Source organism: Danio rerio, chromosome 2, assembly GCF_049306965.1.
Source record: "Danio rerio strain Tuebingen ecotype United States chromosome 2, GRCz12tu, whole genome shotgun sequence".
Taxonomy (NCBI): domain Eukaryota; kingdom Metazoa; phylum Chordata; class Actinopteri; order Cypriniformes; family Danionidae; genus Danio; species Danio rerio.
In genome coordinates this window covers 25,051,071-25,078,454 of record NC_133177.1, presented here as the reverse complement: position 1 = coordinate 25,078,454, position 27,384 = coordinate 25,051,071, and the positions used below count along the sequence as shown (strand labels likewise).

The 27,384-nt window shown below is 36.3% G+C and overlaps 2 protein-coding genes and 1 long non-coding RNA gene across 4 annotated transcripts in view; 1 reads left to right on the top strand and 2 right to left on the bottom strand.

Moving 5' to 3' along the window:
* The window catches only part of ca8 (carbonic anhydrase VIII), a 30,998-nt gene extending 29,634 nt beyond the window's left edge, over positions 1-1,364 (bottom strand). For both annotated transcript variants that reach the window (XM_073917086.1, XM_073917087.1), the window contains exon 1: positions 1,030-1,364. The gene's annotated coding sequence lies outside the window, so the exon portion shown is untranslated. The remainder of the gene's footprint in view (positions 1-1,029) is intronic.
* On the top strand, positions 1,054-27,326 carry rab2a (RAB2A, member RAS oncogene family). The gene is made up of 8 exons (NM_201454.2): positions 1,054-1,329; positions 7,558-7,629; positions 14,399-14,466; positions 17,908-17,990; positions 18,368-18,460; positions 21,669-21,780; positions 22,651-22,719; positions 25,808-27,326. Exons 1-8 carry the CDS (start codon positions 1,284-1,286, stop codon positions 25,901-25,903), a joined length of 639 nt encoding a protein of 212 aa, NP_958862.1. The 5' UTR covers positions 1,054-1,283; the 3' UTR covers positions 25,904-27,326.
* LOC141378050 (uncharacterized) lies at positions 2,145-5,969 on the bottom strand. The gene is made up of 2 exons (XR_012391490.1): positions 3,501-5,969; positions 2,145-2,284 (listed from the first exon to the last, which is right to left on the bottom strand). It is a non-coding gene; the product is annotated as an uncharacterized lncRNA (long non-coding RNA).
* Positions 27,327-27,384: the final 58 nt, after the last annotated feature.

The window sequence follows — 27,384 nt, the reverse complement described above, 5'->3', positions numbered from 1 at the left end:
TTGGGTTTTTTTTTTCAAATCAAAACTAATTCTGAATTTGTTCATAATGACTGACAAGTGTAAATTTCATAATTTAAATATATCAAATCCTTTTTTCTTGCTTAATGTGCATTAAACACTACATTTAGAGAACTTTTTAGTTGATTTTCTTAATGTTTAAATATTTTTGAACCCGCATATTAATAAATGCTTTTCTTGTTAGTTCCAATATCTAAAAAATAAAATAAAAAATTATTTCCTAGACAAGTAAAAAAAAAGTATCGCCTTGTTTTCAGAAATAATTTCTAAAAATTAAGTGAGTTTTTCATAAATTAATCTGGCAGTGGGGTAAGCAAAAAAAATGTAAAAAAATGAAAACACTATTATTTTGATTACACCATTGGCTGATTATTTTGCTTGTTTTAAGGAAAAGTTTTTTAAATTAATGGATTTCTTGCAGGTTTGAGAGAGAGGATGAGCAAATATGACAGTATTTTGATTTTGGAGTGAGCTTAATCTTTAAAGGAATCCTATTGCGCGTCTTTACATTTTGAATGTATGCAATATGCAATATACACTTACTGGCCACTTTATTAAGTACACCTTACTAGTACCAGGTTTGACCCCCTTTGCCATCAGAACTGCCCTAATATTTTGTGGCATATATTCAACAAGGCACTGAAAATATTCCTCAGAGATTTTGGTCCATATTGACATGATAACATCATGCAGTTGCTGCAGATTTGCCATGCTCTTATGTTGTTGAAGCCAAATTCTGAGCCTGTTGCATCAGAAATCAAGACTCATCAGACCAGACAACATTTTTCCAATCTTCTGTACAATTTTGATAAGCCTGTGTGAATTGCAACCTCAGTTAACGGATAGGCACTTAATCAGTTCACCCAATATGGCTTTTAAGATATCAGTACAAGGCTTGAAACTTTTAAAATGCTAATAAATCCTTTTGATGTGTTTAGAGAAAAATAAGCCTCCTTAAACATCACAACTAAAAACCCAAACTGTCTCTCTGCCCTGAGGGCGAACATTGACCTGACACATCGCGGTGAGGTGAGCCAACTTCCGGTGAGGTCCAGCAGATCCTCTTCTGTTCTGCGTGCGTGGCGAAGGCGGGACGTGTGACGTAGGCCGGCTGGAGCTCGAGGTGTTTATTGTTCCTTCCCGTCGAAGAGAGAAAAGGGCTGGCTTAGCGGAGGCATATCTCGCACACACGCTTTCCCAGCGGTTTTAGCTTCACGGAGCCATTTTAGTAAGGCCAAAACAGGTTGATCCGGGAGCGGTTGGCCATGGCGTACGCGTATCTCTTCAAGTACATCATCATCGGAGACACGGGTAAGCAGCGGCCGAGACTCGCTTATTTCCGCAGTGTTGGACTTAATGACGTGGTTCAAGCAGAGGCGCGAGGGGTGGGAGAAACATCTGACAGCCTGTTTTTGTCTCTCCATCTGCCTCATTAGCTCCTGGGCTACGTTTTATCGCACACTTTATGTCAACTTCCAAGCGTGTGCTTTATGTCACGACAGCGGCGTGCAGTTAAAAGGCTGTCACGGTCTTTTGTTTTCCGCTGGGTGGGGGAGTTAGCAGACAGGCTAAACGCTGCTTCATATCAGCTGTCCGCCTCGATAACGACTGCAGAATCTCTGCTTTCTGTTAGCATGACACGTTGAGCGAAAAAGCAACATGCTGTGTACCTGTCAGTGCGTCTGACGGAGAGTTTGCTTCCTTCACTTACATCTTTCTTGAGTCCAGCTAATCTAAAGGCCAAAAGCAGCCTGGCTAGCTATAGCCAACATCGCTAGCAGCTATTTACTCTTTCTGAAAATGGCGTTGATTCCGCTGCATTTTTCTTCTTCAGAACGTTTAATAAGTAATGACTGCTATAAAAGAAACGAGTTTGTATCATTAATAAAAGTGACACGTTTATTAGTCAGGGCCATATAATGTCTGTGCATATTTGTGGCCTGCTAGTGTTCTCATCAGATTTCTGTCACTGAAGGCCTTTCCTCAAGACATACGACAACAACAGTCAATGCATTTCTGCCTTAGTATAGTTTTTTTTTTTCTCATTACACAGATGATTCTGATTATTCCCATAAACATTTTTTGGATTATAGCATAAATACTGCGTTAATAAGATGTCCACATGATTTTTGGTATTAGTTGGTTCCAAGTTATTAATTTTTGTTCATTTAATCAAGTGTAATGCACATTAATAATACACAAAACAAAATAACATGGTAAAAATGGGTCAGTTTTATCCAAACTGGCTCATTTTTATTAGTAGTCCCTTTAAAGGGCCATGAAACCCCCTCGTTTCAGCAGGGTGTTTTCACACCTCCACTTTCGAAAAAGTCAGAAAAGTGGGCGTGTCCAGCTCTGTTTAGGGGGGAGTGTCGGAGGAACTAAAGTGGGATGGTGTGGGAGTGTCTATTTGTGCACGCGCGAGTTTCAGAGTCAAAATACACACCCACACAGACAGGAGAAAGCGATGGTGTTTAACCTACATGGACATCTGTAGTCGAATTATTTGCCAAATTATTAAATGTTGGACTTTAACTGCAGTTTGGCTCTTTCATTCAGGGAATTCATTCATGCCTCTCGCGACAAACGAGATATTTGATTCGAGGATCTGCTCTAAGCGTGTATTTTTCATGCAATGTTTGATACCGCACGGCGAATGAGAGGGAAAAAAAACTCCGCATTTCCCGGAAACTTAGATGCACACGGCAGGCAGCGTCAGAAAGCCGCGTGTGTTATTTCGGTCACTAAATGCGGTGCTAACATTTCTGCACTCAGTGCTATAGTTAACTTAATTCGATATGAACAAACTGAATAAACAAAGAGCACTGGTCGCTCACTTACCAAATCTGTAGAGACAGGACAATCACCAGCAACTAGAGCCGCGTCTTTATGGAGAGAATACTACAAGCAAATCCAGATTTCAGCGTTTGCAGATGAGAACAGCTCTCAGGTAAACAATAATCCCCCTTAGACACGTAAGTTATTGTTGTCGAGCGTCGCGTACACTGTTAATCCACACGTGATCCAGCTGAGCTCTCACAGAGAGAAAATGAAAACGAAACTTAACGGCAGCAAACTATAAAAGCAACACTTCACGCTTGTTTTGTCAACACAACGTGGCGTCTTTGTGGTGTAAACACGGTGACACAAATGAATATTAATGAAGTTGCACAATAGAGCTCGCTGATTGGTTTGAACCAAGCCTTACTAATGCATTAATGCATCACACTGTAAGACGTAATAAGACTCACTCAGGCACAGACGCCCAGTCTGCATGCTGGAATACACGCTATTATGTCATGACCGTGACGCAGCTTCAAAAATTCGTTTCAAACAGGAAGTACGAATTTGCTTGAAATAACGCAAAAACAACCAATTTACACTTTTTAGTGAAATATAGGTGTCCTAATAGTGTTTTTAGCAGTGTGGGACACATATACGACTGTCAAAAGCTCAAAAAATGTGTTTTGGTGTTTCGTGACCCTTTAAAGGCTATATTTTGCATGGAGCCTATTTAAAATGAGTTTTTTAAATATGCGTCTACTAGCATTTAAATTGAACATACGGTGTAATATTTTTGGTGGATTAAGTACCGTTATCTTGATGTTATTACATCTGTCAACATGTGTCTTTATTTGTCCTACTGACTCTTTAACTTAAACTACCCTTTAACCTTAAAACATTAAGCACTAAACCTGTCCTCAACTTAACCACATCCCACCTGTATAGCAGCAAAGGTGTTTAGCAATACAATATGACAGCAGTAAGTACATTGTACCTGATGATCAAATTTGATACAAGTAAAAAGCGCTCTATAAAGTGGTACCTCGGTTTTTCCCAAGTGTTTTTTGCCTCCGCTATGAACTGTCCTAAAGTAATTTTATGCTTTTTTTTTTAAATGATGACCAGATGTTAAGGATTTTGTTGTTCTGAAACCCATTGCAACAAATGATGTGGTACTCCTTTTCTCGTGTTTTTAAATGATAATCTTACCATCTCCTTGTGTTGATCCATTTTGCTTTAATTTTAACCTTGTTTTCATTGGCAGGGTAACATGTACATTTTATCCACTGACTGAGAAATGTCTTTCCATTTATGTGGAGATGTGGTTATGACTGAACAACGTAGTCTATTTAATTTACATGTCTTTAATTTTGATCTGTCACATTATGTACACAACGTGTGTGTGTGTGTGTGTGTGTGTGTGTGTGTGTGTGTGTGTGTGTGTGTGTGTGTGTGTGTGTGTGTGTGTGTGTGTGTGTGTGTGTGTGTGTGTGTGTGTGTGTAGTTTACAGGATCCAGTTTATCCAAAAAAAGAAATCATTATAATCCTACCTTGCTTTCACCTGCAGCATGAAAACAAATATATTTGAAATTTTGATAACCAAACAGTTTAGTAACCGGTGACTTGCCTTATGGAGAAACAAAAGATCGTCTCGCATATTCAGCAGGTGAAATTTTGAAATGTTTGGAACAACTTGGATCGTTAATGACAAATTTAGTTTTTGGTTGCTATACATTTATTCTTCATAACTTTGCCTTAGGCAAGTTTATATCAAAACATCTGGCAATCATCATTATGGCATTTGCTTGACACTTCTACCCTCAGTTATTTAAAGCTGATACGATCCCCCAATACGATCATCCTCATGGGATGGACACCATCGTAAAATTGAAAAAGGCATAATTTTCTTATAAAGACTCTTTAAATTTATTCTGTGAATGTATTCTGTTTAGATCTTATTTACTATAATACTGTTAATTCACAGGTTTTTTGTTTATTTCAATCTAATCTATTTATTTATTTATTATTTGCATATAATTTGAATGTTATTAAATCCTCCTAGTATTGTTTTATTATTATTTTTAATCTTTAGAAAATATTTATTTGTTTTTAATTGGTTGCTTTCATACAAATGTTTTTAATGTATTACTTTTTCATTTTACTTTATTCATTAATTAATTCAATTTATATATAATTTTTTGAGTGCTTTTCTTTAGGTATTTACACCCCCCTGGCACGACCTTGTGATCCCCCAAGTTTCTGCCTTTGTGTCAGGATTTGGGCTGTTCATAAATCAAAAGCAGCCCTCATAAATTCTAATAATGCATTGCATTACACAAGATGCTAAACGATGGGAAAATGGGTTTGTCATACTTACTCACTTTCTTACACAGCCATGTAAAAGTGATGTGTAAACAGGCTGTTGCAGGTTGCTCAACCCAGGTCAGATGATGCTCATCTGAAACTCAATCTAGCTAGTCATATCTAGGCTAGGCATCATGAGATTGCATGTAGCCTAGTCTGTATTCACAACGAAGGTGTAAGGACAAACCTATATTTATTTAATTAGCAGTTGCTTTTATTTATATCAGTACCAGCTGAAAATAATATAAAGTCTAAATGAAAAAAGGAGGAGCAACTATACAACTGTGCTACTTTGGATTGATGGATGGATGGATAAATGTATAGATAGATTCAGATATATAGATATTCAGAAGATATATGCAATGTTGAGTTTGTGTTATAATTTATCACTTGCATGTGTTTTTACTGCCTGGAATTATATAATTTTAAAAGCATTCAGGCATGATAAATTGTTCCATGTGTGACTAACAACGATTCATTTTATTGAATTATTCAATTACTGTACTTGAATACTGTTACTGGATACTCTGAAAATGATAAAACACGTGATTGTTTTTATAGATTTTTATGCATGAAAATATTCGCAATACATACAAATACAGAAATGCAATGCAAATAGCACAGACAGCACCTAAAATGTGTCAGGGAAATTTATAGATTGTTTATTAGATTCTGTGGAGATGCACTCCCTCTGCAGAATTATCCCAATTGATTTAACATTATAAATTCTTTCCAAATACAGATATTAAGTCACCTGGTGAAGCTGCATTCATTTTGCAATGTAGATCGCAAAGTAAAAAAATATCGCAATGCTAGATTTTTCCAATATCATGCAGCCCTAATATATATATATATATAAGTGATGTGTAGAAAAGGCATTTGAACACACACCTAGTGCTTTCTAATTTGAATGAGTTTGGTATCATCTGCTTACCATGCCTACATTAGCATACATATAATACTACAGCATTAGGTTGAATCATAGCTTCCAGCTGTTAGCAGATATATTGTCTCTATTATTCACTAGAGACTAAACAACAGGCCACAAGAGTTTTATGAAACCTGTTTTTTTTTTTCCTCTCATAAGGTTAAAGGGATAGCTCACCCAAACATGAAAATTCGAACATTTACTTACCCTTCATTTGTTTCAGACCGGTTTGACTTTATTTTGTCTGTTGAGACTAATTGTATAAACCTGTTACCATTGAACTCCATGGTTTGTTTGTTTTTTTAGAATAGAAATCAATGGTTACAAGTTTTCAGCTTTCTTTAAATAAATCTTCTTTTTAGTTCTTCAAAAGAATAAAGAAACTCATAAAGATTTGTAACCACTGGTAGGGGAGAACATAGTGAGTCAATTTAGGGTAAACTGTCCCTTTATGTATGTATTTTTATCAGTTTGTTAAACTTTTACAAAAATAACAAGATAGTTGTGCAAGAAATTTGAAACGAATATTGTTCCCAACTATTCCCTATGATGAAAAAGTATATAGCAATTACGCACAAATGCTTAAATAAAATAAAGAAATAAACAAAAGGCCATCTAAAAAAATAGTTACAGTGTTGTGCAATTTGTAAATTGTTCTGTAGGTTGAGTGTAGTGTTTGCGGTAGGTGAGGCTACACACATTACACATTGTATTTTCGTCATTGTTATGTTGTCTCCTCTCCATACATTTCTCTTGTGAGCCCTCTTTGAATGCTGCTTGCTCGCCTAGCAACGGCTGTTGCTCATGGTAACGCCTCCTCCTAATGTCATAAGCATTTAACCTGTTTGTGTATCATAGCAGATCCTCTGATCTGATTTGGGCAAATGAGTTTATTCAGTTACGCCGGTCGTATAAAATCTCTTGAACTACATTAATTGAGTGAAATCGTCAAGTGACATTTTGTTCCTAAAAACAAGTAAGCTGTTTGAAGTGCGCAGAAAGTAAAATGCGGGATTGCTTTTCTCATTTTATTTGATTTGATTCACATTAAACTGTGAATTGTTAGATGGAAAATTGAATAGGAGATGTTTTTACTATCAATCCATCATGTTATTTGTGTGACATTCTGTGGTCTAACTCACCTGCCCTGATGTGTCCCATTTAAAGTCTTTTTCTGTTTATCTGATCTTGATCTCAGTCTACAAGTTTTCTTTTTTTTTTAATAATGAAAGCATAATGAAATGGTCCATCAGTGGCTTTAATTAAAACATGAATGTTGTATGTCATATTGTTGGAGAATGAAGTGAGAGGGAAGGCCAGCTTATGCTCATGTTACAGAAATGAGCTTAAAAACTCAATTAAACCAGGAACAAATGATTTTGATGTAATGGGATACAGCAGATGTATAGACCTGAGGCTTATTCTGATCATTCACGTGTGACCCTCTGTGTTTGCTTTGCAGGTGTGGGAAAGTCGTGCCTATTATTACAGTTCACAGATAAGCGCTTTCAGCCGGTGCACGATCTCACTATTGGTAAGACTCTTTTATTTAACCCAAACACATATTCCTCCTTTAATTAAAACAGCAGAAATTAGTGCCATTAGCACAGGAAGCGGGCTGGTGCCATGCTTCATTTAAAACTAGCCAAAATGATTGCCACAAACTTTATTTTGAATTATTTGAAGAAACTGTAATTGTTTATAATAATAATAATAATAGATTGTTTATCTTATATTTTGTTGCTTTTCAGGGAAAAAAAAAGTTTATTTACCAGATTTTAAGTAAAATTGTCCCTTCTTCATTTGTGGACTTGCTCAACATGTGATGCTTCATTTTTGTTTATTTTTGTGCTGTGCATAAACTTAAATAAAGGTTTTGTTAAAACCTGTATTATTTATAGTAGTATTATATGTTGGGGTGCATATATATGTATATTTAGCCCAATGGTTCTTTAAACAATGCATTTGCCAAATATATCAGAAATGGCTATGTGCTGAAAAAGTTCCAGATCCCTGATCTATAAGCACATTTCACCAAGACTGATTAATAAATGAATTCAATTTCATGTAGGGATGCCATTTGATTACTATATTAAGCTTTATATCAATAAAGGAACGTTCCACTTGTTTTGGGTTTTATCATTTTTCAATCTCTTCAGTCAGTCTTCGGGGATGGCAAGAGCTCTTTTAGCTTGGCTTAGTAGGCCTTTCATGAAATCTGTTTTTTGTTGTACAATATATTGCACCAAAATATATTGCGATAAATGATTTTATTTTATTGTTATTTTAGAATCGTTTTATGCCACTCATTATATATAATGCCGGAAAAACAAGACAATATCATCACAATGCAAGTACACTCTTCCAGGAAACACATCATCTTTTATTCTTAAGCATATTAAAATTTTAGTCATTTTAACTATTTAATAATTAGGCATTGTAATCAGAATGTGATCGGATATCCTAAATAAATAGTAATAAATGCTTACAAAAAAAGTCCAAGGTAAAAAAAAGTAGCAGAGACTGCAATATCTGGTACCAGATCTATTTTCAGTTGTCTGGCACCCACTTGAAAGTATACTAAAGTAGTTTATAGTTAATACTATAGAGTTTTTATTAATCATACTTGCAATAGAAATGTTGTTTATATGCATCACCAAAAATGATTGATGTCATGTCCATGTGTTGTGCGATAAGTCCAAATATAAATTTTTATGACAGGTTAGCATAATTCATTAAATTAGACCATTAGCATCTTCAAAGTTTCAAAAAAATGTTTATTTTTTTAATTTGAAACTTTATTTTTCTTTATTTAAAGACATTATGTACTAATACAGATTAAAAATGAAATCTTGCTGTTTTCTAGGCTGATGTGGCTAAGAACTACCATCCTAGTGTAATAATCAAGGAACTTTGCTGCTGTATCATGGCATCCAATGCAGCTCTGTTACCTATTCTGTATCTGAAATCGCCCAATACCCTTATTTACTATTCCCAGGAATTTCACTTATTACTAAGCCACACTTACATGCTATTTTAGACTGAATATTCAGACTAGCGGTAAACAATATCAGGAGCACGTCACAGGCTCTCATTGTTCAGAAATGACCCAATGTGTGTGAATATAAAAGTAACTTCAGCTCAGCAAGCAGGCTAGGCTGAATAGCGTTATTTACTGATGTTTTGTTGTTAAACTGAATATAAATCTACATCATCGATGCTGTAAAAGCTCCCTTCTGAAACCAAAAATAGTTACATCTAGCTTCCACCGGGAGATTTCAGTGGCTGAACAACACGTCTGTGCATAGAACCCATTCATAACTCAATACACTCTACATCAGCTCTGTGTGACTAATATAGTTTTAAAACAGAACAATACCTCTCGAACAGAAATACTTCAGCCATGGTATGGTGTCGTTCTTCCTCCAGTGTGCAAAAGTAACTCCAATACTGATTCAGGAGTTTAAAAAGTTTCAATTCATCATTTGATTTTGCTGCAACTGACAGTCTCGCGTGCACGTGTGGCTCATCTAGGCGTGCACGCGAGGCAGGCATGCACATGCTAATGGTGGATATACATGACCAGACCAGACCATGACCAGAGATGCGCAAAAGCCCAAATCTGCATTTGTTGTCTGACAGCTTGAGTTACTTATTGGAACATCAGAGATGTTGGTCCGACAATATTTAATTGGATGAACATTTAGTTTTATGCTTTTCCTAGAAATATAAAAATAGATTTAGATCATTTACTTTAATCATTACTATTAGACTGTAAAGAGACTTTCAACCAGCACAACAAAAATGCTTCTGAAGACAATCACCTACTGCACCTTTAACAATTAGTGAGCTGTCTATTAGTAATGGAACAAATGAGATTTTGGTGTCTGTCATACAAACGTTACTTTCATTAAAATATCCATCCATCCATCCATCCATCCATCCATCCATCCATCCATCCATCCATCCATCCATCCATCCATCCATCCATCCATCCATCCATCCATCCATCCATCCATCCATCCATCCATCCATCCATCCATCCATCCATCCATCCATCCATCCATCCATCCATCCATCCATCCATCCATCCATCCATCCATCCATCCATCCATCCATCCATCCATCCATCCATCCATCCATCCATCCATCCATCCATCCATCCATCCATCCATCCATCCATCCATCCATCCATCCATCCATCCACAACAGTTCTGTCTGGTTCTAAAATCTGATTGGCTGATAGCCGTGCGATATTCTGCAATATCAGAACTCCTACAGCCTCTTTACCCTTTGTGTATTAATCTGCCCACATACAGCCGGCAAAAAGCAGACATTACAGATCTAAAGTTTCAGAGATGCATGCTCAACTGTTTAACTGTCAGCTTATGATTTGAATCCAGAAGAAAGTAGTTCCTCATACAAAAGGGTTTTAACACTCCCTGTTTGATTTTGTTTTTATATACAAAATTATGCCATCAAACTGTTGTATAAATGCAATATCACACGAGTAGCAGTGCGATATGGCTGTATATCGGCACTGGTGGGGGCACTAAGGCACTCGGCCTGCGGCCTTGTGCCAACGCACGCCTCCCAATATATAATATGTTGAAACTTTCACCAAAAATCTTTTAGTGGTCAGATCCAGAAATTCATTTGACATGCAAACTCTTACAGTGCATTTTGGATATTTTCTAGAGGTTCAGTGTGCATAAGTTGTAGACTCGCATTTTGGAGTGCATTATGGGGTTGATTAAGCGCACTTCAGAATGTCCACTGTGGTTTTGGACACCACTAGAAACGGCTGCTCCCTTAAATAGTGCATAATCCAGTGTTTCCTCTAGGATTTTTTTCCAGCTGTGGCGGCAGACTCTGTTGTGCTTTTTACACAAATTTACCAACTACCTGTGGCGTTATTTCAATGACAAATGTAGTGAATGCAGTATTACAAGTCGAGATCGCATTTATGTTACTCAAGTATGCAAATCTCTTTGCTTGCCCACCGATTTCCACTGTTCGTGAACAAAGCTTCTTGCATGCCCTCATATACACTTCTCAAGTGCAGATTTTCTTGTGCGCCCTCAAATAAACACTGCTGAAGTGTAATTTAGTGTGATTATGTAACAAGTATGTCTTCAACATTAATTATATTTGCTAGGAGTATTTATGAATGTTTCCAATAGACTTACTGAGTGACATTAATGCATCCTCAAGTAAAGTAAAACTGCCATAAACTCCAGCAAGATAAAGTCATCTATAAATTTTAAAGTATTATAAAGCATTATCTGTTATCTACAAAGTATAATTATGGAAACCTTGTTCATCTGAACAGAAAGCTAATGCCTTGTTTGCTAGCCTCATGCATCATGCACCTGTCAGTCAATCAACATGTCACCTTATGCTGAGTTCAGACTGCATGATTTTAGCCCTGATTTTGACTCGCCGACAAATGCCTAAAATCACAGGCAAATTGGTGCTTGTGCACGTGAGTGGCAATCACACAGTATGAACTATCAAAGACGTGATCCGAGAGAATCGCAGATAAGTCGCCGTTGCCTGTGAGATATTAGGCGTGCTAAAAATCTGGAGCTGTCGGCGATTCAAATCATGCCGTGTGAAATGAGTTTTGACTGAGAATAACATCAGCGATCACCTACAGCCAATGAGAGAGCTGCATTCACTAGACTAGTGTGTGTGTGTATCTGCAGGCCAGCAGGAGGATGGGGAGAAGTAAGTGCTTATTTTCAGTTAATTTGGAACCAGAAAATGGAGTAAAAACGAGTGTAAATTTGGCAGGAGCTCCCGTGTCTGTTTGATGTGTCATGTTAGCAATATCACAACAGGGTCAAAAAAGAAAGTTGAGGAGAAATTGCTAATTCCCCTCAAACCCAGGTGAGCAAATATGTACATACTACCCCATTAAATGCTTCTTTCCCATTATGTAGTTAATAACAAAAGATGTACTACGTGTTGTTAGTTGTGAGACATAGTTTGGATGAAGTTGTCTGCGTTTCTTCCTATTGTAAAGTCATGCAATGTGAAACCACCTGGCGCCGATCTATCTTGCTGTGTAAACAAAGCAGCGACAAAACGCCTGCCTAAATAGTCATGCAGTGTGAAAACATCTGTGACACAACTACTTTAAAAAACATGCAGTCTAAACTCAGCATTAAAGGGTTAAACAAATAACGCACAGCACTACTACGGTTACAGGGAAGTTCGGGCTGTTATAATTTATTTACATTTTAACACGTTTTGGTCCGATTATAACCTGCTATTTAAAAAAAAACAACAACGGCTGAATGTTTTGAATGAGTAGTAATGTAGCAGTGGCAGGGTGAATTTTGGCGTGGTGCCCCGCCATGGAAGAATAAATGTAGTGGACTCCATGCTATTTAAGGGATATAGTGGGCATTTTCGAATTCAGCCCCTTTTGGCTAGCTGGGCATTGTTTTCAGGTACTGCGAAGGATTGCACCTGCTGCAGCCATGGTCAAGTTCCTTGATTATTACGCCAGAATGAGAGTATACAGTGTATCCACCAGTTCTTCAAGTATTAAAAGCTGATAAGTCAATTTGGAGAAATTTAAGGCCCTTAAAATGTATTAAAAGTCTTAAATTCTAGTTTAGAAGGCATTTCATTTTGTATCATTTTTGATTTACAGTGTATGCTAAAGTTTGCTTGCATTTAATTTGCAAATGTATCAAAATCCTGCTAGATTTGACATCAGTTTAGTGCGGTTATCATGACAACACCATTATTTATGCAGTTCTAGAGGCACCACCTAGTGGATTAGCATTTGTATTCAGTATATGAATACTGTTTTTATTTAGGATTAGTTCTTACAATCAGTGTTTAGTAAATAAACTGTAAGTTAAAATGTTGCCAATGTTACTGGCTGAAACCATAAGTGGCTGTAAGGTCTTAAAACATGTGGAAAGAGTCTTAAAGAAAATAGTAAAATTATCAAAACTCTTATGCTGTGTTCACACCAGATGCGGAACGCGCAGATAAATCATGTTATTCGCAAATAAATAGCTGCGTGAAGATTTAAGTTTACTCGCTTCATTTGCGTGTCAAAATAAGCTTCATTCACACATCAGATCCGCTTCATTTGCGCGTCAATTTCACTTCACAACAAATGCAGATTTGCGTAATGGGCAGGGCTTCTGTCTGCCCAGTGACTCTAGTTTCGTTGCTAAATGGCTTTACATGGATTTTATTGAGAAAATAACTGTATTTATGTGCTTTATGAAGGCTGAAAAACCGGTTGGATTTGTTTGGAGCAGTGTCTGAGTCAACTAGATCCTTTCAAAGGTGCACCCAGCTCATCATAAACCCCTTCTGAAACTTAACCTGGATGATGGAAGCATTCAGCGTTGCTTCTGATAGAGCCAATCCCAGTTTGATAAACTGTTGTCGGTGTGGGCATGAGGATTTTCCCCTGGGACACCAACAGTATGCGATACATCATAATTACGTCCCACAAGAGCAAGCTCCTGATTGGTTAACATCGTGCGAATGTCAGCTGAAGTTGAGCAATTTGCGACATTTGCATTGCCCCATTCATGTGTATCGTGCCGCAGGATGTTTATTCGTGCCGTTGCATTGATTTATCATGTAAAGCACTCACGCTTGACGCTTCTTCTGCATCTGGTATGAACACATTAGGCTGTGTCCGAAATTGCCTACTACTCAGTGGGTACTGCATTTGAATTTAAATGTACTACCCGACCGTCAGTAGTATGAATGTTACTCGGATGTACTACATCTGCCATTTTGTCATTACGTGACCTACCTGTTTCAGTTGCATCGCTTCACTACCATTCATGAATTCTCTCGCGGTGCATGATGGGATAGCATAATATCCGATGTGTGCTTTAGAATCTCGCTGGAAGTAGTAAGTCATCCGAGTACTTCTCACATACTGTTCTATAATTCGGACATACTACTCAGCTTGCATCCTGTTTACGTACTATATAGTATGGAAATATGCGATTTTTGAACTCTGCTTTATACTTTTTGAAATTTGATCAATATGCTAATGGTCTAATCCAGTTTAATGACTTATGCTAAGCTAAAAGTGGATTTAAAAATAATACTACTTACTTAACTGTTTTAACTGTAGGTGACTTGTAAAGATGTTTTCCAATTTCCCAAAAAAAGTGTAATGTCCCTTTAACGCTGAAATGAAGAAAAAAAATCTGTTCACAAGTGTTGATGCAAATCTGAGGTGATGTGTTCAGTTTCCTGTGTTGTCGCATGAGTCATGAATCAAGGTCTGCTTTCATTTGTCTTGACAGGTGTTGAATTTGGAGCGCGAATGATCACTATAGATGGCAAACAGATAAAACTTCAGATCTGGGATACGGTAAGATTTCAGTCATGTTTTTTTTTTTTTTTTTTTTTTTAATCATGCACGTTTTGGGTTTAAGTGTTTGGCTGTTTGTTTATTTTGATCTCTGTTTGATCATTCAGATTGGTTTCATGGCTTTAGTAGATGATATAAGAGTCTGTGATATGAAACCGATACAGTAGAGACAGTGTTTGGGGAACAAGGGTTTCCTGATCAGACAGATTTGGTTGTATGAAATGCCAATGCAGCAATATGCTTCGGTCTGCTCACAGAAGCACAAATCTGCAGTCCGGTTGTTTTGAGCCAGTCATGTGACACTAAAAGTGTCATGTGACTGATGTGTCTAGAGACACAGGAAGTAAACACACCGCCACAAGCACTTTACTAGTGAATATGCAGACATTTAAAAGCCCTCTAGAAAATATCTACACTAAGTAAATAATTTTTTTTTCTTCTTCAAAATGTAGTCATCTTTTTTTAAACAGCTGTCAGTTGATGAAGTTTAATGTTCTATCAAGTGCTGATGTGGCTTTATGTACCTGCCTCCGTTTAGCCACATTCTGTATTTTCAAAGCCTTGCCAAATTGTCAATATTGCAACAGAAACCAAAGTTTTAAACTATTTTTAAAGTTATCAGAAAATAATTTTTATCTGGAGAGACTTCTTTTTAAGGAGGAAATATTTTTAAATGAGAATCCTTCAAAATAATAAAATTTTTCATTAAAGGTAAACATTAAACTGTTTTAGATTTTTATTTTATGTATTAAGTATTGCTGTTAATGAAGTCTTTTTTTATCGTTGAATAGAGAAAAGTATTATTTATAAAAAATGTTGCAAATTTGATCTGGTTTTGCCATGAGAAGCTGATAAATTGGGTAATAAACTAAAAACTCTTTCTTCAAAGACATGTCAACAATCCTTATATCAGGTGCATAAGCATTGATGGGTAGAGATTATTATTATTATTATTATTATATCAGAACAGGTTTGGTTTTCTCTAGACACTTATATCTATTAGCCAATACAGCTAGACATGTAGTACTTGTACTCATGTTTTAGTTCCGCTTAAATGCATCTTTGAATTTGCACTTTGATGGTTTGTTCCTATATTCTGTCTGTAACATGTGAAAGAGACAGTTTATCCAAAGATTTAGCCAGTTACTCACCCTTGACTTTTTCCAAACCAGTTTGAAGTGGGAGCATGTAACTGTGGACTTTCATACTGGTTTGTCGTACTATGGTTGTCAATGGTTTCTTTTGTGTTTAACCTCATAAAACTGTAGGTAGTTTAGAACAAGTCATTGAATAATAAATGATTACAGATTATACATTTTTGGGTGAACGGTATTTTTTTAAAAAGGGAAATTGTATCACATTTCATATTCCCCAGGGCTACATTTATAACTCTATTAACTCAAAAAACAGTAAAGATTGTATTATTATGAAATATTACATAAACTTAAAATTGCTGATGCTTGGGTTAAAACACTTTCTTTTTTGGAATTACTGGATTTATTAGATATGAGTTAGATTTTTAAAGGCTAACATTTTATTATTTGTCAACATTTTTTAATAAGATCCTAAACATGAAGACCAGAGTGATGCAAAAAAAATATATATATATTAGTATAAATTATATATATATTAAAGTTTGGGGTCATTTGGATTTTTAAAGGTTTTTAAATAAGCCTACCCTGCTCACCAAGGCTGCATTTATTGAATCAATAATACAGTACAGTTTAAAATTGTGAAATGTTATTGCACTATAAAATAACTGTTCAAAAATAAATAATCATTTAATAATTTATTCCAGTGATTTTAATAATGAAGTTTCAGTTTCATTACTTCAGTCCAATGATCCTTTAGAAATCACTCTAATATTAATTATCATTATTACTACTATTATTACTATTCATTATTTTTATTAATGGTAATAAAAGCAGGAATTACTGAACTGGAGTAATAAATTCATTTAAAACTACATGCAATAAGAAAGCAGTTCTTTAAAATTAATAAATATTTTACTATTTTTTAACGTTTAATAAATGCCACCTTAAACGGAATAATTTTCTTTAAAAAAAATTGGAAAGAAAACTGACCCTAATCTTTTGCCCGGTTGTGTAAATATGTCTATATACATCTCATATTCTCACTATAGCTTTTTCTAAATTTTTACAACGATTTAATTAAAAATAAATTATAGTTACACATTTAAGAACTTAATTTCTTTACCTTTACTGACCCCAATAATTTAAATAATTTTAGCTTTTTTTGTTGTTGTTGTTGTTGTTTTCTTGTCATTTTTCAGCTGCAGCTCTTTTTAATGATAGACTCAACCGTTTTTGTTAAACATGCATATAAAAATACCTTCAATAAAGCCATATTTCTTTTCCTAAGAATTCATTGTTCCAGAATGTATGTTTGTTTAAATGACGGCATTCTATTTTTTTTTTTACCTTGTCTTGTTTGTCTTGGATCGGTGCTTTTGTCAGCATGTAAACGTGTTTTTACAGTACAGCTGTCAATATTTACAGAGAATCATGAGCAGACTTGTAGATGAAATGCAGACATTTCAGCCAGCAGAGGGAGACAGCGTATCAGCCTTCATCATAATAGTGTCAACCCCAGAGATCGTTTTATATTTCAAGTCTTTTTATGTTTTTAAAATACTTTTATCTTCTTGTGTTCAGTTGTGTTCTTTTTTAGAAAGTACTTAAAACATCATTTACGTAAAATTTGTAAATACATCTCTGCAAGTTGAATACAGCCACATTAAAAACACGAAAAGGGCTGGTTTCCTGTTTATAGGCGGTTTGCGATGCATGATCTCATTAAAAAAAATGTAATGTCTGGATAATTATGGGTAATCATGCAGTGATGCTTCTCTGTGGTTTCTATGCAATGATGTCACCCTTGCGCCGTGCCTTTAAATGCTCCATAAATAATTAACTTCAAGGTTGTTTCATCAAGCTCTGATAAAACTGGAGAGGATGGATGAAGTAATAGGAGAAATCTGCATGTCTGGCCTTCCTGTAACCTTTCACTCCAGCAGATGGCAGGCATAACGGTGTCATTCATCATTTATTCACAATGGGCTCCATTAACTCTAATGTTAACAGCTGCCCCGGGGAACGGCTTATTGAATTCAAATACGGGCTCCTGGCTTATTTGCCTGCTGTCAGAGGGACTGGCTTGACCAGAGGGCCTCTTATACTGAGACATACCGTTGAGCGGTGGCCATGCACCGGGGGCTCGGTGATCAAACAGGCGTCAGAGAAGCATTGTGGGACCGTGCAGAGGAAATCATTGTGGTCAAACACTCGCCTGGAGGGTTTGTGGTGAAGATAGGTTGCGCACAGAGTGAAAATGCAATGCATCGAGTGGAAACCGCTGGCACCTGGATGTTTTCTGGTGGTGTAATCATTGTGTGTGTGTGTGTGTGTGTGTGTGTTTCAGGCTGGACAGGAGTCCTTCCGCTCAATCACCAGGTCTTACTACAGAGGTGCAGCTGGAGCTCTGCTAGTTTATGACATCACAAGGTGAGATCAGACTCCTGTTTCTGTTCTCCTAGCTAGAAGACCACTATTATAACACTTTTTTTATATTATTGGAATGTGTAATTTTAAAGACTACTTGACAAGATTTCTGTACTAAAAATGCTTTGATTGGATGCTTTTAAAAATGTATCCCCAGTAAGAATTTTATGTTGTTTATCATGTATGGAAAAAAATCATATCTAAATGTTTATTTATTTATTGTCATCTCTTATTGTATTGTGAAGTTGTCATTATTATGAAATATGTTATCTAAAATAGTTTTGGCATGAAATAGCCTTAATTTCCTGACGTGGCAATAAATAAACATATCAAAGATTATTTTCTTTGTGTGTGTGTGTGTGTGTGTGTGTGTGTTACAGAAGAGACACTTTTAATCACTTGACAACCTGGTTAGAAGATGCTCGTCAACATTCCAACTCTAACATGGTCATCATGCTCATCGGAAATAAAAGGTCAGTGCGTATTATTGTTTTTGGTAGTTATAGTGTAGAATTGTTTTAAATATGTTGGGTTTTTTTGTCTGATAATTTAAGGGCAGATATTTTTGCACATAACATCAATTGTTTGATAGATATTGAGATGGAACTAAAGAGAATATATGCAATTTGTCATTTTTACCTTATCATAATGTAAAATGTCTGATGTAATAGAACATGTTTTGGTCTGTTTGATTGTTGTTGGTTTTTATTGTATGCATTAGGTTTCTATTATTCTAAATGTCATACTTTTGTGGTTTTGCCAATGAAGCTTACATGGCAAATTATAAAAGATATGATACTATATACCACATTTTCTTTAAATATGGAGTAACCTTAAAATATGGTATTAAATATTTTCAAGCCTCCTCTTGGACACAATGCAGTCTCAATTTCAGTTTTCTTTAGTGCTTAAACATTAAGGTAAACATAGTATTTCTTCATGTAAATGGTCTGTTATGTCTTATAAACTGAGAAAATTTCACGTGAAGGCATTATATTAGATTTGTGAATTAGAACAGAAATATTTTTTATTTTGAAAAGATATTTTACAGATATTCAATAAGCAAATGCAAAAAAAATGTGCATAGTCTTAATTCTATTAATTACACATTGAATTATTAATTATTATAGCTACAGATACATTGTCTTCTCTTTAATAAACATTGACAGATAGCAGATTTATTACAACTTTCAAACAAGCATCATTATTATTAATAATAATAATAATTCCTAACATTTATATAACGCTTTTCTGGACACTCAAAGAGCTTTACACAATGAGGGGAATCTCCTCATCCACCACCAGTGTGCAGCATCCATCTGGATGACGCGACGGCAGCCATATTTTGTTAGACCGCACACCACGCATCAGCTAATAGGTGGAAAGGAGACAGAGTGGTGAAGCCAATTATGATATGGGGATGATTAGGATTATTAGCATTATTGGCTAATGCTGTTGATGCCAAGTGGCTAAACATTACTAGATTCGTTGTCTTGGATAATAGTGTTAGCTATTTAGCATAGGGTTGCTATGTAGGAAATGCTGTTTGAGTTTATTTACATTACCACCTTGCACTACACTACTATCTAACACAGGGTCCTTTGTTCCTGAAGATTTAACCTGCGGTCACACTGCACTTTTCGCCCTATAGACTTCTGTTCATACGAATGCGAATGCGACAGACCGGAAACGCAAGCTCGTGTGATAAGTTTCGCAGTTTGCTGCGTTGGAAAGTTAAAGCTAGGTGAACTCTGACTTGTGAAATCGTGTCACATGACTGCATGAGACCAATCGAAGTTCAAAGCATAAACTCTCTGGACAAAAATGTAAAATACAGACCAATCGCTCCCTTTTTAAATGTCTAATCATTTTGTTTAATCATGGCCCTTTTCGCAGCGCCGTATGACAGAATTTTGCATGCTCAAACTCTGTGACTGCGGCATTATCTGTTTGCAGAGTTTAACTACAACCCTGATTAAACACAATTGAACCAATTATTTAGTTGACCAGGAGCTACAGAATTGTATTAAATCACTGTATTTAAATTTATGCAACAAAAACAAAAAATGTTTTGCTTGCTTTGAATTTTTTTCTTTGTTCCTATTAACAAACCTTTAACTAACACTACTAACCTAATAAACTACTAATTAGCCGTTTATTAATAGTCAGTAAGGTAGAGGTTTGGTTTGGGTTTAGGTAGGATTAGAATCAGATTATACTTTATAACTACTAATGAACAGTTAATATCATCATAATAGGCAGGTAATAAGCCAGCAGTTAATAGCATGAATTGTGACCTAAACTAAAGTGTTATCCAAATTCTACACTTCAAACCACAAGATTATTTACTTACCCCGCTGGCAGATCATTTTGCTTGTTTTAAGGAAAAACTCTTAATATTGCCTTTATTTCATCTCAATTTTTAAACAAAACAATATTTTTACTTGATCTAAGATATTTTTGTAGGTATTTGGACTAGAAATTAGACAAAGAAAAGCTTTTTTATTTTTATTTTTTATTTATTTATTTTTTTTGCACTGCGATTTATTCAATTTCTGTACCAGAATACAAGATACTATTCAACTATCTTGTGAAACTGTATTTACATTAGGGTTGGGCCAATAGACCATGCCATCGTCCATCGCCGATAGCCAATAGACAACACAATGCTGAGCCGGCATCACCGATCCTCTGCCCCGCCTCTGTCGCAAACATGCTTGCAAAAATATACACACTTAGGCCATTAACACTAAACGTCTTAGTGTTAAAATTTGATTTATTTATGATTTGTTTATGGATAAAACAAAGACCATGCGGGTCAGGTAGTTGAAAATGTTGGCTCGAAATAATTAACTCGTTATGAATCAATTAATTATTCATAAAAAATGTATTCACCTCCACCTATGACGATGATGCCATCGTGATGTTTCACATTATACAACGTATGATGCTAACTTGGTCGACATCGCTCAACCCTAATTTACATTTCAATATTTATCGCAGAAAATAAATATCACAATATAGGGCTGTGCAATATGGCAAAAATGCATTCTTAATTATCATCATTCATATTGAACAATAACGATATATATTTCGATATAAGTTGTGTGTGTTGTACCCCTGCAATGACTGAAGCCACAAAATTAGATGGTCCATTAAATGGCATAACGTATTTTCGCCCGATAATTTTTCTGTGCCCGAAAGTTTGGTGCATCTCTAATATTGACACACTTCTAGATTTCCATTGTTACACATTTCTGCTGTATGATTGGCTCTTAGATCAATATAGAGTTAAAAAGTCCAGAGCGTATTATTGTCATTGACAAATTTTATCGCGATTCAATATAATATCGTTTATCGGCCCAGTCCTATCACAATGTCAGATTTGGCCAATATTGTGCAGCCCAATGTTGTTAGTTTATATATATATATATATATATATATATATATATATATATATATATATATATATATATATATATATAGTGTACTAAAGAATCTGTTGCTGAATATTTTTGTGGAAACTGTAATTCAGTTGCTCATCTTTTGATATGGCAAATTTAAAACAACCATTTAAAAAAAAAATCCCCTGTCCCATTTTTTTAAGGACCAGTTTACATATTTCAGTCATATTTCAATAATCTAGCAATTAAAAACCAATCTGCTTTTTTCCAATGCCAGTGATTTGGAGTCACGGAGAGAGGTGAAGAAAGAGGAAGGAGAGGCCTTTGCCAGAGAACATGGCTTGATCTTCATGGAGACTTCTGCAAAGACCGCATCAAACGTAGAAGAGGTAAAACACCACCTGTGTGACTCCCCAGTCTCCAGTGCCTGTGTCGTGATTTATGTTTGGGTTCCCGTGTGAAAACACACACACACATATAGATAACACCCTAGGGACATGCAGACTGGGGAGAAAAACACTGGGATCTCTGCGGCAGAAGCCAAGAAGCTAAAGCAGGGCTTAGGGATGGCTTTAAAAAGATGGGGTGGCGGGGTGTTAAATTGAGGAAGTCCCTCCCCCATCCATCCATCCAACCACCCACCCAAAGTCGCCTCAATGATTAATTTGTCTCATTAGTGTCGTGTGAATTCTCCTGACCCTTCCCCCCACCCCTTTATGACGTTTCAATCTCCTATTTAGGGTTCATGCATATTCATAGATTCCCTGCCACACACACACACACACACACACATCGGATGATACAGCGCACACATCTGCAGCGCTTGCTCAGCCATGGTTTTCTCTCCCGGTGGTAATTGAGCCGCAGAGGACTGATTGCTCTGGAGAGCAGAGAGGCAGTTGCACCAAAAAAAGCAAAGCAGCTCTGTTAATTAGGCTACAAAGTGCCAGTGGCAGGTCTTAGCACTTTAAAGGTGATCCGCGCACACGGCCATGTTTCTTTTCAACGGGTGACCAGTGTGTGTGTGTTTGATTGGAGAAATAGTAGACCGTCATCATCGCTTTCAGCCAGATGGGGGCACCAGCCTTCAGCTGTGAGAAATCCTGACGGTTTGGACTTGCAGAGTTTTTCCAATCTATTTTATTTCACTCATTTATTCATGAGCCACATTGATTGCGTGAGGTATTGTTTTGTGTCCAGTGTTGCAGTGAGTTTATCTTGTTTTGTGGATAAAATATCTCTTTTTGTGTGCGTTTCAGGCATTTATCAACACAGCTAAGGAGATTTATGAAAAGATCCAGGAGGGAGTCTTTGATATAAACAACGAGGTAACCTATATAACAATGAAGCACATTGTTTGTTATTACAGGTTAAAAATAAATGGGTCAAGAGGACTTCCTGTTGCATTACTGTGAAATCTGTTGTGCATGGTCTTGTGGGTGGATTTAGAAACTCTCAGCATATTGATTTTAGTTTTAGATGCCTTTAGAAACCTATTTAGGAAAGATAAACTTTTTTTCATTTGTAAAATACTTTTTAACTGTTTTATTAGACTAAGATAATAGAAAAAAAGTTCTTCAAAAAAGTTCTACAAAGGTAAAAAGAAACAGGTAGACAGTGGTTTTAACCAGATTAACCAATGGAGTCCATTTGGGGTTGGCATAATGACTTCCTGTGAACTGTCTTTCCATCACAAAATTGTCACGGTTATAATCTGATTTCTTTAAAAATCAGCGATCTTCACTGCCTGTTAGATGTACGAAGAAATGGGACTCATTGTACAAGAAGCACTGCATTCAATTTCATTTTCCCCGCCATGTCTTTAAAATATGACCGTTTATTTTACCCCAGTATTTTTAATGGAGTTTCTGCTCTATTCTGTTGATACTGGCAGCGCTAGCAGATACAACAGTCTTTCATCTTATTTAACGCTTGAACAACTAAATAAATGCTTAAGTCTTTTTAACTAAGTGTATTATAATTACATTACAACATTGATGCTGTAAAAACAAGCTTGTGAAATTGAAAATAGTCACATTAAGCTTTTATCATTGGCTTTAAAACTCTAGCTGTGCATAAAGCCAATTGTTGGTCCAAACTTTTTTCCCCATTTTTTTTTGTATACATTTCTTTCCTTATTTATTCAGTTTGGAGACACTAGCGGCATTGAAAATGTGCACATACGTATGTTGTTTATATGTTCTGTTGCACTAGTGGTTAACAAATAAATTTTTAACCTGTACCTCTTGTGGAAGATTGAAGCCAGAGTTAATTCTCTTTTTATGGATATTACTAGTTACATGGCTACTAGATCTAAAACAATCCCACTAGGGTTGTCGCGATACTATTAATTCTTGTTACGATACTATACCAGCTGAAGTATCATGATACCAAGTAGTATTGCGTTACTGTAATTCATAACTCTAATTATAAAGGTAATTGTCAGAAATACTATATTTATATGTTGTGATAGGCCTACTTAAAGTTGGTTCATAATTCCTTTATTATTGAAAAAAAGTATTATTTGCATTTAACTTCACCTAAAATGTATTCCTTTTTTTTGGTAACACTTAATTTTGATGGTCCATTTGAGTATTAGTAGACTGCCTGCTCAATATCTGCTGATACTGCTCCTTCAACAGACATTTACCTGACCATAAGAAACTTTGCAAGTATGTCAACTTGCACTAACCCTAACCATAACGGTCTACTTATAATCGATTGAGAATTAGTTGGCATGTAGATGCAATGTAAATTAAATTGAACAAACTGACCAAGTTATTTTTTTAGATAACTGACAAACAAATACATTTAGAATAAAGATACAAATTATACCAAATGAAATTAGTTACAAAAAGATCATTTTTACAACACTACTAGGCTATATGAAATGGTCAAAAATAGTTTCAAAATTTCCTGTTGCTATTTTGGATTTTTTCCATCCTTTTTTTTTTTTTTTGGTCTGTCTTATTAGATGACGAGTCATTGAAAAATTCACTTTGCGAGTGGTTTCTTTTTAAGAGATTGTCTCGTTTGTTGTAGCTACTAAATCATATTGAAAGGAACAGAAATGAACCGATTCAGATATGTGTTCGAAACATCACAAAACAATCAACCTTAAAGGGTTCCAGACACCATTAAAACAAAGTGGTCCATTGTTGCACGAACATGTGAGCATTTTAGTGACTTTTCCACATGCAGCAATATCTATTGTAAATTGACAGATAATGGCGATACTACCGTTAACAAACTACTGCTGCACCCCAGTATTTTGGAGCCTTAGTATCGCGATACTACCATAGTACCGGTAAACAGTGCAACCCTAAATCCCACTATAAAAGCACTCTACATTACATTAATTAAAAACATTTAATTTTAGACAAAATTACTTTAATACAGCTTTCATTTTATGGTAAACATCTGCTACTCGTATGTCAGACACTTTAATTATTTACATCTTCGAAGTAGGTTAACAAATTAGGCCTCACATTAGATGGTTGATACCCTTTGTACTCTGGTGACGTTTTCTCACAGCAGCCACATTGTGCATCCTTAAATCTATGCAAATTTTCATGTAATATCCAATGGAGTGTAGCTGATATTATTGTACTGGTTTGCATGTGATGCAGGCATTGTAACAGTTGATTAAAATGTTTGGGACTGTAATAGTGGTGACCGTTTTGACAGCGATATTAATGTACAACTGAAAAGAGAGGTAGCAGAAGGATCATGGACGCAGATGTTCTCCAGAGGAGAAGCTCCACACAAGCCCTCCGGCCCTTCAGTTTCTCTCCATTGGCTGCTGGCCAAGACATAAATTCCTCACTTCTTGTAAGTTACAGCCGGTTTGATGGAGGTGAGGCCACTGCAGCTATTTTATTGCGGTAGTTGGAAAAGTAAAAAAAAAATCAGTTAAGGCACACGGTCCAAACCGCATCAGCTGATACAGATCCTGGCCAGGAACCTGAAGACTCGCATGTGAGCTCACCCCAGATCACTATAAATCAGATTTGGCGCAACGTGGAGTTTCCTGAGAATGTTACAAAAGCACAACCTCGCTACGACGTGCCGGTTTTGATCGCGAGCCCGCTTAAGGGAAAAGTTGGCTCGGTGGTTGCCTTTTGTGTGATGAATGAAAGTGCCACCAGCTTGGGTGTGCGTGCGTGTGTTTTTAAAGCTCTGGCAGGTTTCCCTGTGTAGCTGCTGGAATAACACTCCAGAGGTTCTCCCGCCTCAGCGCTGACAAAAGCAGCCCACTAATTCAGGCCTACAGGGGCTGGTATTTTCTGCTTAATACAGCGTTATGTGACAGTACAGAATCACCATGCTTTCACACGAGCTCTTTTTACTTTTGTGAGGTCTTGTCTTCTGAAATGGAGCAGAGTGTTGAAGTGTGATTTTTATTTGTGTGCGCAGGCTAACGGCATTAAGATTGGACCCCAGCATGCTGCCACCAACTCCACGATGGGCGGCAGTCAGGGAGGACAGCAAGCCGGAGGGGGCTGTTGCTGAGCTCTGGCCTTTACCCTCCAGTCTCCTCCACGTCTCCCTCCGCCCCTTACGTTTCTACTGGACTGGTCGGGCTCACTAACATTTTCTTAACCTCCCACAGCCCAGGCCCCGGATTCAGATCATATATTAGATGGCTGTCCAAAAACAAAAACGACAAAAAAAAAAAAACAAGTATATTTATAAAGTCCAGGTCCTCTTCAAACCTCCTGACAAACTCCTGAAGCCTGTTTGGGCTGCAGCAGACATTATATGGTTACTAGTAAGGAAAAAGGCAGGAGCTTTGGAGTTAATATGGTAAATCTATTCATGTTTGTTTTTTGTTTTTTTTCAGCAAGTTGTTTGTTTTGTTTGTTTTTGTTTTTTGCCCGTTTGAACTGTATTAAACACTACAAAGTCATCTATAGTATTTTAATCAGTTGATGTGGGTGATCTCAATGAAAACTGTGGTAAACCCTGAAGTCAAAATAAAAAGGATCGTAGAGCTGGTCTAAAAAAATCTAATAAAAAAGGAACGGGTGTTATCAAAGTGAAGAAAAAGAAGCAGGACTGTTTTAAATCTGTATTTATCATTCACATTCTGTATATATAGTTATCATTTCTTGCTTTGGTGTACGTTGACCGAGCTAGAATTCTGTAATGAATTTGCTTAAATTCTATACTGTATGAATAGAGCTTGAAAAACTGCAACAGTATTGCGATATTTCCAAAAACCTGCTTTGACACCATTTTAAGGTAATCTTTTACTTCATTTGTTTTAGTTTGGTCCTGCCATCTGCCTTGACCCCTCGTATTCGTGCCCCCTCCGAACCTCCTCTCTGTATAGAAACTATGGCTCTATATACCTATTTTAATGCCAAATTTGTGTTTACCTGTGTTCTAAAAATCATGGCTCCAGTTATGGATCACCTCTCCAGAACTAGATCTGCTGTTTGCCTTAAAAGGATTTTGGGACGTCAACAGAAATAACATATTCATGTTCCGCAGGATCATTTCAGTGATTGACGTGCAATCGCATATTGCATATGATAACGCTAGACTCACTTATCCATTAGACAGACACTCACGCATACATACCTATGCCTATACATCCATACAAGTCGTCACGTATGCATGCATCTGTATGCATATAAAGAGTTTTGTTTTTCTTTCCTGTCTTTAAAGTTCATTTTTTCTCCAATTCAGTCCGCAGTGTAACGTCAGTGCAGATCCACATTAATTTAGGTGTCTGAGTGATTGTGTAAAGACTTGCTTTCTCTTGGCACTATGTTGTTAATAAATAAATATATGGTGAACATCTTGTCTGTTGTGAAAGGGGTGTGATAAAGCCAAACCTGGAGTAACTTTGTGACCCTCAACTTTATTTGCTGTGTTCTCAAAATTAAATGCTATCACGAAAAAAATATAATAAAACCTTCTAAACTCAGCGTGTTTTTGCTTGCTTATGTATGTGTGGGAGTTCATTTATTATGAAGATGACATTC